Source organism: Amblyomma mixtum, chromosome 6, assembly GCF_055824585.1.
Source record: "Amblyomma mixtum isolate Tamu chromosome 6, ASM5582458v1, whole genome shotgun sequence".
NCBI classification, from domain to species: Eukaryota; Metazoa; Arthropoda; class Arachnida; order Ixodida; family Ixodidae; genus Amblyomma; species Amblyomma mixtum.
In genome coordinates, this window is record NC_143017.1 from 159875502 (window position 1) to 159895730 (window position 20229).

The following is a 20229-nucleotide window of genomic DNA, read 5'->3' on the forward strand; positions in this document are numbered from 1 at the left end:
CACACGGAATGCCCATGAAAAGCAAAACTCACTGCAGATCAATGGAGAAATGAAAGCTCACAGCTTGTTTAAACAGACCAACCTTAACATTTTCGTTCTTAATTTGCTTTCTTGAAATAATACTAATAGCAGCAAGTTTTATCCAGAGAATACAAAGGAAACTTGCTATCTCGTGGTTATGGAGTACTCAAATTTGTGTGCAACAAGCAACTTAAAAGCCAAGGACATCTGAGGCAGTAGGACTTAATCAAATTCGGCTTGAAGATGGGATAGAGGGATGCACGACTTGTGAAGCACTACAAGACCACGTGGCACCCTGTTCAAGGACTGCAATGGCATATGCACCTCTTGCCTCATCAAAATCTGCAAAGAAAAATTACTACTTAACTGGTAAAGGAATCAGACCAGCATCGGAGAACTGCCACTAAGCACAGCAGAAACTAGAGCTGTATTTTGCACCAGAAAAAATGTAGCCAAAGCTATGATGGCTACCAATGCTCAAGAAGATGACTTGGCTTGCTTGTGTAGTTGTCAGGAAGACTTGGCAACCGCGTTTCAGACTGGTATACTATCAAATGAACTCTTGACTTTACATCCCATCTTCTTTTATGCAACTTCACTCATAGCACGGACGAAGATATTTTTTCTTCATACCAGTGTCCCCTTTATTTGTTCCAACTGGAAATACCTGAAGTCCTGGTGCTTGAGGCCTTTTATTATCGGTGCTGAAGTCTTGTGCACCCTGCCACAGCTCAAGCCCGTGGTACTGTTGAAGATGGTTCAGGTGGTGTGAACTGCAAAGGACAGAACAAAAACACAGCCAGGTGAGTTTTGCAAGCCAGTGCTGCTACCGAAGAACTACAATTCAAACTACTCGCAGGCGAGCCACATGAAAGACAACATGAACTCTATGCAGAACAGTGAAAATGACACAGCCACAGTCCTAAGAATATCCCGCGACAATTAAAGAGCTACAGGTACCAAAGTTTTGCTTCTATGTTTTCTTCTTTCAAAGGATGCGTTAGATATTTGAATACAAGGACCACCATGTGGTATTCGCCTATGACCACTAAATAATTTATAATTGATTTTCTTCGTGATTCTGTTTCAGTTTTAGTTTCATCAACCGAAAGGTGGCTGTGACTTGTAGTTCATACTTAGGTGACTTGAGGCACAAAAAAAAATGGTGATATAACTGCCTATACGTCATTTGTTGCCATTCCAGCTCTTAAAGCAGGCAGATTTAGTATTGTAGAGAATTAAAACTATGTATCGGCATTTATATTGCAGGTTTTTTTCTCGCGAACTCGTGAACTACACGTCACAGCCATCGTTCGGTTAATGAAACGGAAACAGTATAAGAGAAGAAATCAATTATAAATTATTTAGCCATCATAGGCGAATACCAGGCAGTGATCCATGTATTCTAATGTCTAACACATCAATTGAAAGAAGAGGCCTGTGTACGGTACCTATATGGCACTGTCAGAAAACTAAGCACCAAATTTCTGGAAGCGGGCGGCGGCGCCGAGGAAGACAGTAGGAGACGCAGCACACGTCAAGCTGCGTCTCTCTCTCTCTCTCTCCCCCCTCCCCTCTCTCCGACTTCTCAAGATGGATTGAACCATATCGAACCATACGTCCGCGTGCCGCTTCGCCAAGGTCACGGGGAAGGTAGGACCAGGGCCGTGAGCTGAGACGCTATAGCGAGAGCCCGAGCCTTCGAGCGTGCTTCAGAACAGTCTTTTTTTGTTGTTTTTTTTTTTTTTTGCCGTGGGTCGCCGCCGTGTGAGCTGCCTTCAAGCTACCACTTTATTCCTCTGCGCTCTGCGTTCGCTCTTTTATCCTCCGATGAACTCGTCCGGGTTACGCCGAGGCACGCCGCTCAACGCAGGAACGGGCAAAAGAGCTGCGCTCTAGAAAAAGCGACAGCCCGGTCAATGCGTCTTCCTCTAGCAATTATACAAAAAAGGACCAAACTCGCGACGACCGACGCGAAGAACCCAGCGTCTGGAAAGCGAGGGGAAACGGTACGCGTCCCGTTTCAAAGGCACTGCGATCGAGCACGCGGACAGCGAGGAGACCATATCGTTTTATGAGCAATCGCGCCAGCTTCCTCCCTTCTCCCAACGACATATCAACAAAGTTATTGTTGCTGGTGGTCGCACAGTCGCGCGCTAAGGAAGAGGCTGAGCCCCGCGCCAGTGTAACACCCTGCCGGTTCTTCCCAAGGCGGTCGGCGCCTGCGCATCACGGTTCAACGAACGCACCGCTCAGCACGCATACACGAGACAGCGTCGCGCGATGGCGAAGAAGAAGCACGGTGCCTACTTGAGCAGCTCCGGCTGTTGCGGCGGTCGGATTTTGCGCGCGCCTCCCTCACTGTCCTTTCAGTGAGCTGTCTCGTGTCGCGCGCGCGTGCTGCTGCCGGAGCCAGGCGCCGGGAAGACGAGACGGCGAGGGACTCGTCGCAAGCATCGCTAGCCTGCACTGGTCGAAGGGCAAGGGCCTTCGGCTGAGTAACGCTCGGAAAGCTTTTTTTTTTTTAGCCATAAAATCACTTTCGTGCTGCATCGGTTGAATTCATGACATCAAACGAAACGTCACGAATTCATCTTTCTAGCGTTTACGCCATTTTGGCTCTTAACAAAACTCTGTTCCTGATGAAATCTGCACATTTGGCATCCTAGAAAGGTAACCTTTCGATTTAGTTTGCTTCCTATCACCGCCGAGCCAGATGAAGTAACACCGTGCTAACCGTGCAGGCAGATTTTCGCCGCACTTCTGGCCTTCCAACATGGCGGCTGCCGCGTCTTCATTGCAAGCCAGCCCTCTACACGCATATGGATTCATTTAGGCTACATGAAATTACTTTGGCACTGCAAAAAGATAAATTGCATTCGACGAGTCGCAGTAAGAAGCTTCCCTCCAGACAAACGATCGCTACTCCCCCGGCCCCTTGTAAGGGTCTGGATCGCGCTGACGAGCGCCTCCTCATCAAAATTCTTACCAACACTGTACTGTGCCCGGCGGTGCTTAAACATTTCAATCCATCCTTTGATGGCGCGTGCCAGTTCTGTGGGGAGGTGGCTGACACCTTCCACATGGTTTGGGCGTGTCAGTCAAACCCATCTATCCCCCCCAACCCCAACCCCACCAGAGAGGACTGGGAGGCGGCCCTGCTCGGCTGTCAGGACCTAAAGACCCAAAAGGCCTTGGTTCACCGGACGCGGGCGGCGTTGCTTGCCAATGGGGCCCCGGAATAGGGGCTCCACCTAGTATTGTTAGGGGAAAGGGCCAATAGGGCCTACCCCAATCACCTCTCTGTAAATATTTATTGCATTATAAATGTTTTTCACCACCACCACCACATAGGCCTTCCTATTGTAACTGTGTACTTGGGCGGAGATGGAGATTTCAATTTGTTGTACGAGAGATCTTGGCTCGTTGCATTTAAAGCAGCAAAAGCAACAGCGAGATAGTGAATGTAGCGGCAATAAGTTCGCGGCTTCGTTGTCCACAGAGGTGTACTGAAAGAACGAGGAATTATATAAAATGCATGCAGAAAGCATCCACGCGAAGCAGCACACAAGGAGATTTACGCAATATGATTGATTATCGCGCTTTTTTTTTATGCTTAAACAGCGGTGCGATATTGGTGCACGTCAAAGAAAGGCACTCGAAACTGATCTGGAACCTTCAGTATGCGATAAGCCTGTAAGTTTTTGATACAAAATTTAAATTGGAAAAGTGAAAAAAAAAATTATGGCTGAGGCTTAGCTAAGGTTAAGCCTAGTCAGATGCGAAGCATATAGGTGGCTAGGCTTGGTAATACATGGCTTTCCTTGGTTGCATACTTGGTCATTTTAATACAACCACTAGAAGCCTTCGTCGTGGGGGAAGACAACGGCATGGCTACAGCGGAACGCCGACTAACCCCGAGACGCGCGTTGGGTGAGCGCCTGGATTGCCACGGAAGCCGCGTCTGCCTGCCCGGTGGAGCGAGCGTTTCACCTACACTAGGGTGCCTCGATGCCCAGCGCTGCGGTGGCGCTGGCATCGAGGCACCCTAACCTACACCGAGTGTGAACGCGCGTTCGAAATGCGCGGGAATGCCGCTCGAGGACATTCCGGCGTCTGTGCGATGGCATCGTCACGACGACGTCACGGTGTCACGTGGCGTGACGGCTAGGGGTCCCACGGCGACGGCGCGAGGTGGAGGCCGCCTCTGTCATCCGATGTCACGTGGTGTGACGTCACAGTGTCACGTGGTGCGACGTCACTGTGTCACGTGGTGTGACGTCTAGGGGTCCCACGCCGACGGCGTGAGTGGTAGCTCTAGCAATATGCTTCGCATAAAAATTGTTCGTTGAAGAATCATCGCATTTGTCAGATTTTGATAAGCAAACCGGACGTCCTCTCCGCAAAGCCAATGTACAACGAGGTACGGCGGTGTTAGTTTGGCATGCACAAAACTCATTAACCGTTCGAGCGGTACTGTCGGTTTTTGGTAAATTGGTAAATTGGTTTTTGAGGAAAGGTAATAACGCAGTATCTGTCTCACATATCTCGGCGGGCACTTGAACTGCAAATATGCGCTTTGCATGTTCGAGTAGGTGCCATTTTTGGTAGTTTCCCTTGTCTCTTAAACAGCCGAGCTAGCCGAGCTTGGCATACGTACCGTGTCTGAACTGTGGCGTCGCGATACTGGCCACGAGGTTCCTGGGAGAGGTAAACCCAGCGGGGACAAATCGAGTTCCTTGTTCTCTCTCGCCAAAACAAAAAAAAAAAGACAAGATCAACAAATTTCTCTCCCTGACACAAATGGCCGCCAGAAACGTCGAAACGACACAATCCGCAGGGCGTGCGCCCACGCGGCAGAGACTCCGTCGGCTGTGAACAATCTGCAGCGCTCTGGCGCCGCAAACATATACAAAGAAAAATAAAGAGATAAGCCAACGTTCGCGCGTACGACCCATATGTGCGCAGCCCGAGAGCACGATCTTGAACATGGTACCTTCCCTTTTTTTTAATATTTGCTTTCCGCCACTGCGCGGTACGGTTGCTGCAACAATGCGCTTATCGAGAGAGAGAGAGGAAGAGGAAAGGCTCGAGTTTTGAACCGTCGGGTAAACTGGAATCGGCGGCGCCGGGTTTCTGCTCTGATAACTGCCTCTCTTCGATTACGACGTGCTGCCCCTCTGGATGGAGACGTAGCGGGGTGGAGTGGAGAGGGGTGGAAAGGGACGGGGTGTCTGCGGGAAAGCGGTAGTGGAGGCCGGCAGAAAGAGAGAGATGCGCGTGCAGCAGCAGCCGTCATCACGGGCGGCAATGACCTACAACGGGAAGAGTGAAAAGAAATTAAGAGAGGGAGAACTAGAGCGAAAGAACGCCAGGCGGCAGTGCCAGGCGTGAACAAACCGCGTGCTTTTATAACTGCGCCGATTTCAATGAGCGCGGACAACAGAGCGGAGCCGCTCTACGCGAGTAAACAACTTTACTGGAGGTGGTGCAGTCGCCGTTATGCGCGCACAAAGCCTGGCGGAGACGAGGAGCACACAAAGAAATGCCGACCTGAGGAATGCCTCGGGTTTGTGCGTGTGTGTGCGCCAGAGAGAAATAGAGAGTGTTTTTGGCAATAGGCTCGTTTCCTTAATACTCGACAATGGAATACGCACTATCTCTGACACTTCAGAGACTGCGCCGAGCACAGAACACAAGTCGATCTTTCTCTCAATTTCCCGCTTAGAATGGATCTGAAAGCTTTTCTCAAAGCTAAAGTGGTCAACGAACTGTAAGCGCATGAGTCCTGTCAGATATGAAATATGGGCAGAGAATTTTAACGCCGCGGTCCTACGGTCGTCAGCTCGGCAGGTGCGTGGTTGGCGAACGACAAGCTGTCGTCAAGCGTGGTCCAAAAGAGCTCAAGCCCCGCAACATCTGCCTCCGGGTGGGCAATAGCGACAAGAAAGCATATAACTGTTGCGGCTCATTTATTTCCTATATAGCAGGCTGGCGCGCGCGCAGCGGTGGCCTAACGCTGCAAGACCTGCTGGGACCGACACAATTCACCACTGCAGCTGCATGGCGGGTGATATGGCAAATATATCCTCCTAAAACGCTCGAGGTCAAAAGTTAAATGTCGAGGTCTAACGCAACAGAGCTGGATGTACATGTCGGGTTTTCAAGCTGCAACTTGAAAGATAATCCGGTGATGTGTCTCCCTGTCTTAACTTTAGTTTGCAATGGAACAAATAGGTTTACTACAGACAACTTTTTTTTTCTCTGCATACCTCGCCTCACAAGCAATGTGACATCTCAAAGAATGCCGTGAGATGCCTTGTCTGCCACACACACGCGGCTTAAAATGCGAACTGGCGCATTTGAGCGATCACCGAGCAGCAAAAATCGACATCATGCCCAAATCTGCATTCGTCGCCGGCGAAGATGAACACAGCGGTCAGAATTAGTGAACCTCAAGACAGCCGAACCAAAGCAGAAATAAAGTGCACCGGTGTTCTGACGGCTGTGCCACGACATCATCTGCTTATCCGCATCCAAGAACAGATATGCAGGATAAGAAGCAGTTACATGCACGCACAAATTTTAAAACTTTTCCTGCCTACCTGCCGCGAAAACGTTACAGCGATACATTTGTCCTGCATCTACATCAGTGCAAACCATCCCTTTCAGTGCACACAACACCCGCCAATGCACGCTGCGTCCGTCAGTGCACAAAGCATCTGACAGTGCACTTCACCTCTAACAGTGAACCCTAACTTTGCCAGTGAACCCCATCTGGTCAAATGTTTAGGGGAACCCCCAAGGTGGAGTAGATTTGTAATAAGAGAGTAACTACTCACTTGCATCCACTCAAGCGCAGCCATACGGCTACAAAGGAAAGCTATACAGCTTTCTCAGAAACTTCGTAACGCAAGGAAAATTCGTCCTGGGCCGGGATTCGAACCCGTGACCACCGCTTCACCGCAGAAGTCACACTATACACTGAGCTAACGGGAACGGCAAGCTTATGGTAAGGCGAGAGCGAATTGATCAATAACTCGAAGTGGGAACAGTGTTGGTCAAATGTTTAGGGGAGTCCCTCAAGGTGGAGTAGATTTGTAAAAAGGGAGTAACTACTCATTTGCATCCACCCAAGCGTCGCCATACAGCTACTAAGGAAAGCTTTCCTTTGTGGCCACATTGCTGCGCTTGGGTGGATGCAAATGACCCCACCTTCGACAGTGAGCCCCACCTTCCACAGTGAACCCTACATCCGACAGTGCATTCCATCCCCAACAATGAACCCCACTCCAACAGTGCGCTCCACCTCCGACAGTGAACTCTTCCTCCAACAGTGAGCCCTAGCTCCGACAGTGCACTCTACCTCCGACAGTGAATCCCACCTCCGACAGTGAACCCTACCTCCAGCAGTGCACCCTACCACGCACAGTGAACCCTACCTACGACAGTGCGCTCCACCTGCAGCAGTGAACCCTGCCTCCGACAGTGAAGCCTCCTTTCAACACTGAACCCTGCTTCCGACAGTGAACCCTGCTTCCGACAGTAAGCGTACCTATCTCCGACAGTCAACCTACCCTCCGACAGTATACCTTTCCTCCAACAGTGAGCCCTACCTCCGTCAGTGCACTCTACCTCCGACAATGAACCCTATCCCCGAACAGCGAACCCTTCCTCCAACAGTGAGCCCTACCTCCAGCAGTGCACCCTACCACGCACAGTGAACTCCAAATCCGACAGTGAACCCTACCTACGACAGTGCGCTCCACCTGCAACAGTGAACCCTGCCTCCGACAGTGAAGCCTCCTTCCAGCACTGAACCCTGCTTCCGACAGTGAACCCTGCTTCCGACAGTAAGCGTACCTATCTCCGACAGTCAACCTACCCTCCGACAGTATACCTTTCCTCCAACAGTGAGCCCTACCTCCGTCAGTGCACTCTACCTCCGACAATGAACCCTATCCCCGAACAGCGAACCCTTCCTCCAACAGTGAGCCCTACCTCCGGCAGTGCACTCTATCTCAGACAGTGAACCCTTCCAACAGTGAGCCCTACTTCCGACAGTGCGCTCCATCGAAGACAGTGCACCTCGGCTCCACGAGGGCACTCCACTTCGGCCAACAAATCCGCCCATGTGCCATTTATGGTTCAAGCCTACATGATGAATGTTGAAACTATGTTGTTGTTTTTTTTCATTTTTACCCTGTGTGTCTTTTGTATGTCATTCTCTTAAGCCCGCCTCCCGAGACGAAAACCAGACACCTTTCGCTTGTTTATGGCCGGCGGCGGCTCCCCTCGGGCGACGGGACTCTGGGAACCCGAGGGGAGAGGGGCCAAAGGTTGAGACAGGCGGAGAGCTGTTCCGTCTAGAGGGGCATTGGAAAAGGGCAGAACGATCGGGGAGCCCCAACGATGAGCATGTAATTTTTCGAGCTCTTGCTCCCCTCCTAACGAACAGTTAGATTGTTTCTTGTTTCTTGCAATAAACGAAGTTACATAAACGATAACAGTCTACTGTCACCAACGAAGAAGCTAAATCAGTTTTAGTTCTACAATGAACACTCTGCGGGGAGCTGATGAACGCGGCAGTTTCCCAACGCTACATGTTATACTGTTCGTACTTTACCCCGGAGAGTCCCCTATGTCTGCCTACGCACTCCAATGTTCATTTTCATCGAAAGACAACGGATGACGCGCTCAAGAGGTCCTGGAACCAGGACCACCTGGTGAGCATTCTGAGTGGCTGCAACGTCAGTGCGACAGTTTTTGGTTCGACGGCGATGGCGTCGAAGATGACGCCGCAAGAGGGTCGCCTTTCACTAATGGAGCCACGCTATCATCTCAGATGTCTGATCTGTTTGACTATACATGCACACACATCTGGAGAACGGAACTAGAATGCGAGGACATAAAATGGGAAAACAGGTGTTTTTTTTTTTTCTACGCGACACAGCCACACTATGGGCTATGAGGAATGCCGCAGCGGAGAACTCCCGATTACCTTTGACCAATTACAGGTTCTTTAGCTTCACACTGAAATCTCAGTGCACACGGGCGCTTTTTTTTTTTTTTTGTAATTCGCCTTACTCGAAACACGTCTGCGCAAGATGCAGTCTAACCCACGACCTCTTTTCCAGAGCATATTGCCACAGCCACTCTGTCACCGCAGTAAGAAAAATACGAAAGGACAACAAAGAGACAGAGCAGGCAAACCAGAAGCGCGTGCAAGCAGGACTCGTGGCGCACACAGCTGGACGCAATAGAGCGAATCTGGGAAACCCGACGAGGCCGCCAGCAATTCTCGTCGCACAGATGATATAGTCAATGCGCGCAACCAGTCCGCCCACCACCACTTGCGATCACTCGTTTCGCCGAATTAACGATTCCCTGAGAACGCGCGCGCAGCGTGGTTAGCTCCAGGCGAGGCCAGCCTTTTTCACGTAGCGTGCAAGGCGGCTTGTTGCTGAACCTTAGCGCCGGCGTAATTATACGCGCAGGCTATAATAGTCTTGCAGCACACAAAGCGAAAGAGTATACGGAGCACGAGGACAGTGGAACAGGGTATAGGACAGGAAAGCAAAACCACAAGAACCCCATGCACAGCAGGTGCGCCGCGAATGAAGACCTAGAACGTTTCGACAGCTGCGAGTCCGTCCATTGTTTTTCGCATGCCGCCTAAAAGGGTATTGTCAGCGTCACCTACCGTTAGGAGCAGGTCAAGCGGTACAACGGGGTCACGCTTGCAGGGAACGCGCTTTCGCTTTCTCTTTCACGCAAGCTACGAGCATGCGCTACGTGTCCCCCTCATTCACCCCCTCCACAGCTTTCATACACTCAACGTGCGTATACGCTTAGCATAAGAAACTTCTCACGGAGAGTCATTCGCCCAGAGAGAGCCGAGATGGCCGGAAGCGATAGAAGGCGGCCGCCCGCTGGTCCTTATTGTTTTCCATACACGCCGGGCTAGATTCTCGCAAAGATTTTGACCACACTGAAGCGACGCCGGACTCTGAAAGAGACACGTCTCTAATGGGCCAGAAATAAGAGACGGAGGAAAAGAGGCCGCCAGGACGGTTCCGCCAAGTTAAGAGCGCGAAACGAAACAAGGTAAAAAAAAAAAGAAACCAAACCAGCCAACCGTTTGTAGCGGCACAACTGCCACCGTGTGTCTTGCGCACCGTTGCACATTGGGTACATACATATAGACACGCAGAGCTGCTTGCATGCACGTGCTACGGCTGGATGCAAATGTTGCTCAATGCGCGCGTACTCCTCGAAACCGCGTTTTTCCGCCTCCGCAATCTACGGTGATCAGTGTTTCAATACCATGCAAGGGCGTCCGCAGAATTTTTTGCAGGGGGGGCCCATTGGTTGTTGGCGCCGGAGGGGGGGGGGGGGGGGGGGGGGGGTATATTCGTAGCGAAAAGGCACTATTTGCGGAGTAAATTTATTTATTTATATATAAATAAAAAATAAGTAAAATACACACATGAAAGAAAATTACAAGCAGCAAATTAAAGCGCGGATTGTAGAGATACATTGGAGTTTATCAACAAAGAAACAATTAAAATTAATAAAAATGCAAAAAGATACTATCAATACTCGAAGTGCTCAGTCTTACTGCATACGGGTTCTCGACTCACCCGAATTGATGACCAGCACACAGCGCAATATGTTCACAAACACGCAACTACAGTCACTCAGTCAGTCTTCCTTGAACAGCAACTGTAGGCGCCTCGGATTTTTCTGGGCGAATTGCGTAGTTACACGGGTGATAAATTCATTTCTGTGCTTCATTACACGCTCTCAGTGCACAGTCATCATATATATTGATTGGAAAAATGGTTGAACGAGTACGTTGAAAACAAAAGATGACTATATATACAACGAAAACTTATTTACAAGATAAATGCACGCTCGCAGCTTCATACACCTCGCTCCATCTTGCTCGCGCATCCGCACAGTCGAGCAACCGCACACACACTGCTCGCCGCTCGTCGTTTTCTCGTCCGCTGTCTTGGTTGTTCTCACCTTCGTTGCCAACCCGCCACTAAAAACACCGAAGCACAAACACAGAGGCGCGCACACGTGCAAGGGTTTACTTGCCACAATATCCACGAATGCGCACTTTTGGGGTGTAAGGAACGCCGCGCGACTTCCGAGGGGAAGGGACACCCGCAACTAATTCGGCCGGAAAATTTGTTTTTGTGCTTTTATGGGGTTCAGAGCCCCAAAACGACTCAGGCTATGAGGGACGGAGTAGTACAGAGTTTCGGATAATGTCGACCACCTGGGTCTCTTTACCATGCACTGACACGCACAGTACATGGGCGCTGTTGTGATTTGAGGCCCAGCCAGAGGTGACAGGCGAGCCAGGCAGGCGCCATCGGGCTGCGTTGACCAAAGGCGCTGGTTTTCGGAGAAGACGCAAGGAACGCTGGTGTGGGGGCGCCTCTGGAGACTGCGTCGCCGTGAACAAAAGCAGCTAATCCCCTTTGCCGAAGGTTCTGAAAGCGGCGCTTCTACCGCACCGAGCTCTCCCGTGGATCGGAGGAGACAGCGCGCGGCGGCGGCGCCAACTCGTCGCCCGCTTGCCCCTGAGCAGCCCGACAAAGCGGGGGTGGACACGGCTGATTTGTCCTTCCCCCCTCAAGAATTCATCGGTGGCCGGCGTACGAACGTATCATGATTATAGCGAGCGACCTGTGCCCTGTGAACTGCCTGCCTCCGTGTCGCTATCTCTCTAGAGATCAAAGAAACAGACACCCATCTCAAGACGGCTCGAAACACATGCTCGCCGGTGCCGCTGCATGTCTGCAACAGGTCGTCCTTCAGCAGAGCTGGCGGTGGCGTGGTTTGAAAACGGCGGAACGACGCGCGCCCGGACGCGGCATTTCGCAGATGTGACCAAGCGTCGAAGCGGGGCTGCTTTTACCCTTTTGGCTGAGCGCACCACCGCCCCTGGCGTGCGGCCATCACTCACGGTTCGAGTGAGTGATTTTCCAGGGGGGTGCAGCCGCCCCCCCTTGCCCCCCCCCCCTCCGGACGCCCATGATACCATGTTTAAAATTTTATCCGTATTCGCTTCCTCCGCTGACAGAAACAAACAAACAAAAAAATGACAGTGACTTGAACACGGAATTCGCGCGAAAAAGATGCTGCGTTAGAAACCGCTGTAACTATCACTTATTCTGCCCTGGTTAGTGGTCCCTTACGGCCCCGTGTTGCCATCGCAAAAAAAAAAAAAGCGCGGCAGCCACTTCAGTCGCTGCTGCACTCAGGGACAACTTTCGCTGGCTGTGCAGTAGAAGCTACGACCCCTAGACGCCGGCTTCCACAAGCGCGCTGTTGTCCGCACGCACGCACGCACCAGCCAGACACAGGCCTGCGAGCTAGCGGCGCGCGCTCGTAACATGACACAGAAAGCTGTCCCCTAGTATAGTTGACTGGCACATCCGGTGGACAACAGCGCGCCTAGAAGCATTCGAGACCAATAACACAGATAGTCGGCGCTTCAGCTCTTGGAACAGCAGTGGGGGTGGACTGAGAACAGCAAAACACGGAAGAAGTGAGGCCGCCTATACTTCGTTGGTGTGAGTGTGTTGTACAGTCTCCTTTCGTCCGCGTTTCTGTCTTCTTCCTTCTTTCTTTTTGTCGCTGTTCCAAAGACATTAGGGGCTGCTCCAGTATCAGATAAGTGAGGTAAGAACGCGTCAATGCGCGAAGCATCCAAAGCACGCACTATCTGATAAAGGAGCGTCAATGTCCGAACGCAAAATCCATTCATACGAGCTCAAAGCAATGTCTTCTTCACCAGCCCACAGCCACGACTCAAATAAGAAAAGAAACCGCTAATGTCAAAACAGGCACAGCCAACGATGGAACACGATGGTGCAGGGCTTCGAATGTAGCGCACAAGTAAGAAGATCAAAGATTACATACTCCAGAGGATGACGGGCTGTCCAGAAATCACGATCCCCTTGCGGGCTCCGAAAATAACACGCGTTGGTTCTAAAGCATCCACTTTATACAGCACGGCCGTGATCCTTTAAAACATGAACGTCACCCTGAAACGGCGTGAAGTCGAATCAAGAAACCCAAAAGCCACACCGTGCCTCACGGGCGGTGACGTAGAGAATGCGAGGCTCTACTAGTGTACGGGCGTCGTTCTCCCATCTGGATAGCGCGCACCTTCGCGCCGTAGAGCTATCTCCGGAGGAGGAACAGAGATAAGAGGGTGGCAACGAGAATCGCGTCGTCCGAAATGCGGTGCCCACAAAGCCTCGCCTTTGTTGAACATGTATTTAGCTCCGCAGGCTCCGCGGTCGCAGAATCTGTTCCACGGCTGAGAGCGACAATACAGCCGCAACAATACAGATTCGAGCAAGAGATTACGCACGATGAAAGATTCGTTCCCCGAAAAGTTTTTCTATTGTAGCCAGCTTCGGCTCGAAACAAAAAAAGAAATTAAAGCCGCCACCTCGACTCCACTTTGCGTTATCTCCGGCGTCCCTTCCTGAAAGGCGTTCGTATCACGTGAAGTGCTCGAGTCTACGAAGATCTCAGTCTGCGAGCTGTTCGAGAGGCTCTGCTTCGACAGGACGTCACAGTGCAAACACAGTGCAGATACTGGCCGTCACGCATCAACCTGAGGACCTCTAGAAAGCTAATGCTTGAGCGATTTTACCGATGCAAAACGCGGGCAGCTCGGCAAGGTAGACCCATTGTATACGAGCTCTTCAGGATGGGGCCCCGCAATTGTCTAGACAAAGCTCCAAGGGCGCCTGACTGGACAAACGAATCAGCAATCACGCTGCGCGGATGCTTCCAAGAAGAGCTCTTCGACGCTCCGCCACCTTGAGCGCCGGACTTTATACAGCGAGCACAGACCCAATCCTGCCCACAGCAACGCACACAGCTACGACAAAAAACACTGAGACAGCGACCGTAAACAAAAGGGCCGTCAGTCAAAGAGATAAGAAAATTATATAAAAAAAGAAAACTTTGATGAGACAACCCACGAAAGTCCAGCTGCACCTATGTATATACCTCGCACGAGTGCAAACAGTGACAGCGAGTGCAGCCATTATAAACGCGCACGTGCATAATCCGCAAATACTCGCCGTCATGATCGATACAGGGTCGAGGCAGTTACAAAGGTGATTGCAGATTTTACAGGCTAACAGATTCCGCTATGCAACACCTCTGGAGGAACCCGTCGCCCCAGCATGGCGCTGCGCCCGATCGACCTCGACGATCGACCCGCACCGCTGCCGGAGCACCGAGACCTGCCTTGGCTTTTGGGGAAAATAAAAGCACACAAGAAAACAGCCGGCGATGTCGTTGTCAAGCAAGCACATAAGCGGGTTCACCTTCTTTCTTTCTTTCTTTCTTTCTTTCTTTCTTTCTTTCTTTCTTTCTTTCTTTCTTTCTTTCTTTCTTTCTTTCTTTTCACTATTTTTTGTGCTTGAAGCGTGTTCGCGTGCTTCCTCGATGGTGCCGCGTAAACGCTTCAACCCCGCCTGGCCACCGCGGTCAAAGAGCGGCCGGTCTTCGAGGAAGTACGCGCGCGCACACACACTCCAGGCGGAGGCGCCAGAGCGGAGCAGAGGTGTTTGCTTTTCACCCCTGGGGCCGCCCAGAGCGGGGTGCCCGGAGAAAACCGACGAAAAACAATAAACGCAGAAATAAAGGAGAGAGGCGAAGGAGTAGAAGCAGCTTAATTGAGAGCGTTTACCCCGTCGTCAAGGTGCCTTTTCCCCCACTTGATCGAGACGATGGCCTGAGACCACGGACAGCAAGGGCAATGCACTGCTTAGTACACCCGTGTCAACACAGCGTGCACTTGTGCCCTGCGGGCATAAGCGACGCAGGGTGGCCTGCTGACTGCAAGGATGTAAGCTTAAGGTGTGTATAAGAACGAGTGCCAACGATGAATAATTTAAGCTGGAGACAGCTCCGAAACCTGAGTGCGTTATGAGTGGCTACGGAGGGCCATGTGACCAAACGTACCGCAAAGTGTTCACGCTCATCTCGCGGAATATAAACCGTCGAAACAATGCGACAGGAACAGCTGGTTCCTGACACTTGAAAAGTGTGCACATATACTGTCGCTTTACTGCCAGACAGGAATACATATCGACGAAAGACAGTATCGTTCTGAGAAACACTGAAATTCACAACGCCTCGGTAAACGCGAACACGTATGTTCCACAAGTCCACTAAGCCTTCTAAACGACTCGTACGCCAATACAAGTGTCGTTTTTTTTTGTTTTTTTTTTCTTTTTACGACGATACAACAGTACGCGGTTCCGTGAAACCTGCATAGCGGACAGAACACCAGTACTCTACAAAGTGCGTTCTGCCCCACCAAAGCGGGCCCACGCCTCAAGTCGAGCGGTGCGAGTCGGAAGACCCCGATGCTCACGCCGGAAAAAATAAATAAATAAATAAAGAGAGAGAGAGAGAGAACGAAGATAAACACTTTTCCAAACGGCTCAAACACGCGTGCCGCCGGTCAAGATGTCGGCGGACCTTTGGCGTTGCGCCATTCGCTCAGGCCGTCGGACAACCTGCGCTCTCGCGTGCACGCAGTAAACAGAGCGCGAAACGAACGAACGGTCGGCCTGACCGCTGCCTGTTCTTCGCGAAATCCGCTGCGCCCGCCATAGGCAGCCAGCTGGTAGAAAACGCAGCTGCTCTCGCCTGCGCAGACGGTTGCCCCCCGACGCTCGCGAGTTGGCGATGAACGTGTGACGTCATAGCCGGGACGAGGAGAGAGAGAGAGAGTGTGTGGGACGAAGTAAATACGGAGATGCTCCAAGAACAACAGCAGGATATGCTGCAATCTGTCTCGCCAAAAACCGCGCACCGTTGCTAGCGCGAGGGCTATTGCGCCGGCAGCCAATCGGAGAGCGCAACGGGCGCAGCTGTTCCGTCTGCAAGAACGGCTCGTGATTGGCCGACGCTACAGATCCAGTTTTCACAGCACTGCACGGTTTTAACGAAACAGAGCGGACACTACACGATCGCTGAAAGTGAGAAGAAAAAAATAACAACGAGAAAGGAAGAGAGAGGAGACGCGAGATCCCATAGCAGAGACAGATGGCGAGTTCGTCGGTATTCGCGGGCCTGCGTTCTCTCATCGTGACAGCCGCGCAGGAAACAGAGACGACGACGGTACGGAGATGGTCGTAAGAAAAACTACAGACACACGGGGTCTGGGGAGCAGTACACAAAGACACACATACAGTCGGAGACTTTGTTTTCCAGGTGCACGTCCGTTCATACGCGCCGACTGCGCTTTGCGCACGCACGGCTGTTATGACACAAGGGCGGAGCCGAGGCTAAACCGGCAAAAGGCCCACGCACGAAGTGGAATGCTGCCAGACGCGCTCAGAATGACACGCATCTCTCCTGCCCGTCCCGCGAAGAGCACGCCCTGGCTTCCTCACAGAAGGCTCCTCTTGTAACGCCAAGCACTGGATAGAAGAGCCGCGGGGCGCGGCAGCGCGCTTCATTTGACATCGCGCAAGGAATACGGGGGCCTCGCGGCACAAAGAAACCGGCGTGAATGCACGTCGGGAACGAAGCGGATTAAAGGAGGCAGTGCGTTGTACACAACGACCACACAAAACGGTGGTTGGCGTCGCCCGCATAGCCCGCGTACTGCTCGAGAACGTAATACTTCCAGGTAACATGACGTCTTCTCTCTTCCGTTTTCTGACAGACACCTCGAAAAAAAAAGAACACTTTATGTTAGGAGAGGAAAAAAAACTTTATTCGAGGCCAGTACTAAAGCCCCTTGAAAAGGAGAGCTCGCTCAGCCATGGCCCGTAGCTCATCTGCCGAGACCCGAGTAAAGTCAAGCGCTCCAAAAGGAAGGGGGAGACCAAACACCTGCATACACTAACGCCAGTCTGAAGAGGCACTCACTTAGCATGCATTTGCGCACACAGCAGACAAAAGGGACATCATTCTCGATGCGCTGTTTCAAGTGATGCCATTAACTACTTATTTGTGCACACACGTCCTAACGCCCAACCAACCGTATTCAATATCTGAGCGACGACTTCCTTTCTATTAATTAAGACACCTCACTCACTCACTCACTCACTTTCCTACAGGTGTGCAGGGCAACCAACCGAAATGCTCTACCAATTAACTTTACCGACTTTCACAATCTGCTATTCTCCTCTGCTTCTCTCCAGACATCTCCTCTCTCTCTTAATCGCAGAAGCAGCCGCGAGCTATACAGGAAACCTCTACAGGCCCGACTGACCATGCGTTCCCGTCTCGAATAGAAAAGTACTGTAATCTGGGCGACCAACAACGCGCAGAACGTAAGCCCACACTTAAGCTAAACCGTGCATGCGTAACGTAACGTTCCTGCGGCAACATTAACACGTTGTCGCCAGCTACACCAGTCTCTCCTCCAACAGCGATGTGATGCGAACTTCGCTAGCTATCGTTAATGCAATACAGCCCCGATTATACGTGCTCACGGAGTCCGCTGATGCGATGGGGCTGAACGAACCCACTAAGCGGGCCACACGCGCCCTCCAGCCAAATGCAAGTAACGCGAATAATGCGCAAATTGAAGCCATCCACCGAGACGACGTTGGAAACCGTATCCTCCGTTGCTACGCCCTGCAGCTCCCGCTATAGTTTCAGGCACGCCGAAGACGCTTGGCACGCCGTCGATAATAAAGCAAGAGGAAATGGGTGGAAATGACGTGGGTGGTGCTCGCAACAAGCCCCAATGCCCGCGCGCTACACGAACAGTCGTGCTACCTCCATGCAGGCAGGCACGATTGTTTCTACCGCCACACGCGCTTGTGCGGCCCGAGGAAAACGCCTCGTCAATCGAGGGCCGCCTTAAACAGCGCGCGCTCTCGTGGTTGAGATAGATGACAGTTCTGATGACCGCGTTGCCTTCAGATGATGAGGGTTCACGGAGCGTCAGACAGCTAGCCCGAGTCCGGCGCTGCGGAGCGAACACGAGCCGCCGTCAACGCGCGGCCGCGATCAAAATAGCCGCGCGCAGGCGCGTTAAGTATAGAGGAGCCCTTCCCGCAGTGATTCCCCAGCTCGGCAACCGGCGCGAGCGGCAGCCGAGACCTGTTATAAACGTCGCGAGACCGAAGGAAACCGCCCGTCACGACCGGGCCAAATCAAATCCGCATCGTCGACGCCGCGCGACGACGGGACCGCCCATTCGACCCCCGTCGGCTCTGGTTCGTTCTGCTCATGCGTTGACCAACAAGGCGCGACCGCGAATACGCCAGCCTCTGAAGCCGTAAAGGCCAACTGTTCGGACAAAGCGGTCATCGTCCAAAGCCTCAAAAGTGCCAAGCACGCAACCATGTGGCATTTTATTCCTGGCGCAACCGAGCCTGGCCGGGAGATGTGGGTGCTGGGGGAGGGTCCCCCGCCCTCTGCCCTTCGTCATCGCCAGTAAGAAAAGGTAAACAAAGCTTGTCCGTACACTGTCGAAATACGTGTGTTTTTATAGAATGCAATGCGTCCCTGAAGCCTTAGGAGCTGGGAATTGAGACATTGAGGCACGCAAACATACCTGTTCCTGCAGCCTCAGTAACAGTCGGACTCTATGCCCGTCATGGCGTTAGGTCGTGCGGAGTAGTAGTAATCAACTGTACTCGGGAGAGCTCATGCGAAAATCTCGGTGTAGTACATTGCGACATTCCATCATCTTGAATGTCGCGAATGTGTCAATGTGTCAATGTCCGTGAATGTGTGGGTGAGGTTGCACTGACGTTGTCTAACTGAAACGTGAAATAACGCCCTGACCTAGACGACGTCCCCGCTTCTCAAAAAGCTTCAACCAACCTAACCTAAAGAAAACGAAGACAGGTTCCAGTTGAAGGCGTCTAGGGTCGGCGCGTGCGAACGGCGCGCCAACAGCTTCCAGAGCCAAGTTTCTCCGACCCATCCCTCCGTCATGGATACATCAACGCGGTCGCTGTTCAGAAAAAGAGGAGGCAAAAATCGCCAGGCGTCTCCGGCCAGGCTGCCAGTGTTGAGAAACACGCGACCCCGCGCCACCGCCGCACGGTCCCTCGAAACACATTTACCCTCCCCCTTCACCGCCGTGTTAGCGAACAGCGTCGCGACAGAACGCACCCATCGCTGCGCGCGCAGCCAGGCAAGAAACAAATGAAAATGCACTCAGTTTCCGTTAGTTCAGTGCAGCGTGACGAGACGTACAGCCAATGACCATGCCAAATCGCCAGGGCAAAGCGAATCAAACACGCGTTTACTTCAGACGCTTAACAATGGTAAGAAACATCCATTGTGCCAAACACAATGTTATAGTGGAAAAATTATGCGTGACTTCGTAACGCATAATTTTTCCAAATACCATCAGATTTTGCTTGCTTACTCAGTTTATCTTCCATTATATCGGGACCCGCACGTCGGCAAGGGAACATTTGCTTAGTTTCTACACCAGCCCTCCTGAAAGCAGCCCGAATGCTAATGGTCGTTGTTCCTATGTAAAGTGTTGACGCATGTGAGTACCGACTGTGAAGTTCATTCTGTGACAACCAGCGAGCATAGGAGCGACTCGGCCGCAGCGACGACCTCATGCGACAATGCATTTTAGAGGCAGGAAGCAAGTCAAAAAAAAGTACTTCAGCGTGGTGTACATCTGGTTTCATTTTCTTCTTTACTATTGTTTCCTTTTCTTTGTCATCAGATGGCATATATGTGATTACATGAAGGTTTCCCCGCACTGACGGTTTGGCAACGCGGGGCTCAAATTTAGCGGTTCCTGTTTGCACTGCGTCCTTGCGGTACGTCGGTGCAACGCAGTTTTAAAATAGGAACAGGCAGCACCTGGATTGCGTTATTACCCGCTCGCGTCGCAATTTCGGCCGAAAAGTTCAAGGCCTAACTGTGAATCTCGCGAACTTGGTTTTCTTATTTTTACTTATACACGACTGCAGAAACAAAAAGCAGCGACAAATATTAGTACGCAGGTTACGAAGTGAAAGTCAATTATTTCTGAACCAGTCTGAGACAGAATTTAGGAACTCTTCAAACAATCCGCGCTTTGTGATGTAAACACCATAGCGACCGGTCTGCGCGTGCTCTCTCTCAGCGTAAAGCAATTAACCATCGTCGAGAGTCAGATGCAGCCTTAAAATATATGCGACGTTTCTGCAGCTATAGAACACAGTGGCGCAG

General features: G+C 51.6%; 1 protein-coding gene across 4 annotated transcripts in view; it reads right to left on the reverse strand.

The window, feature by feature from the left end:
• The window catches only part of LOC149340978 (uncharacterized), a 135996-nt gene that overhangs the window by 33268 nt on the left and 82499 nt on the right, over positions 1 to 20229 (reverse strand). For 3 of the 4 annotated variants that reach the window (XM_089549921.1, XM_089549922.1, XM_089549924.1), the window contains one exon: positions 689 to 794. In XM_089549921.1, the coding sequence (XP_089406047.1) occupies positions 689 to 794 (106 nt within the window). Of the gene's footprint in view, positions 1 to 688; positions 795 to 12963; positions 13120 to 20229 lie in introns of those variants that run through there. The other variant, XM_089549923.1, reaches the window with a different exon arrangement.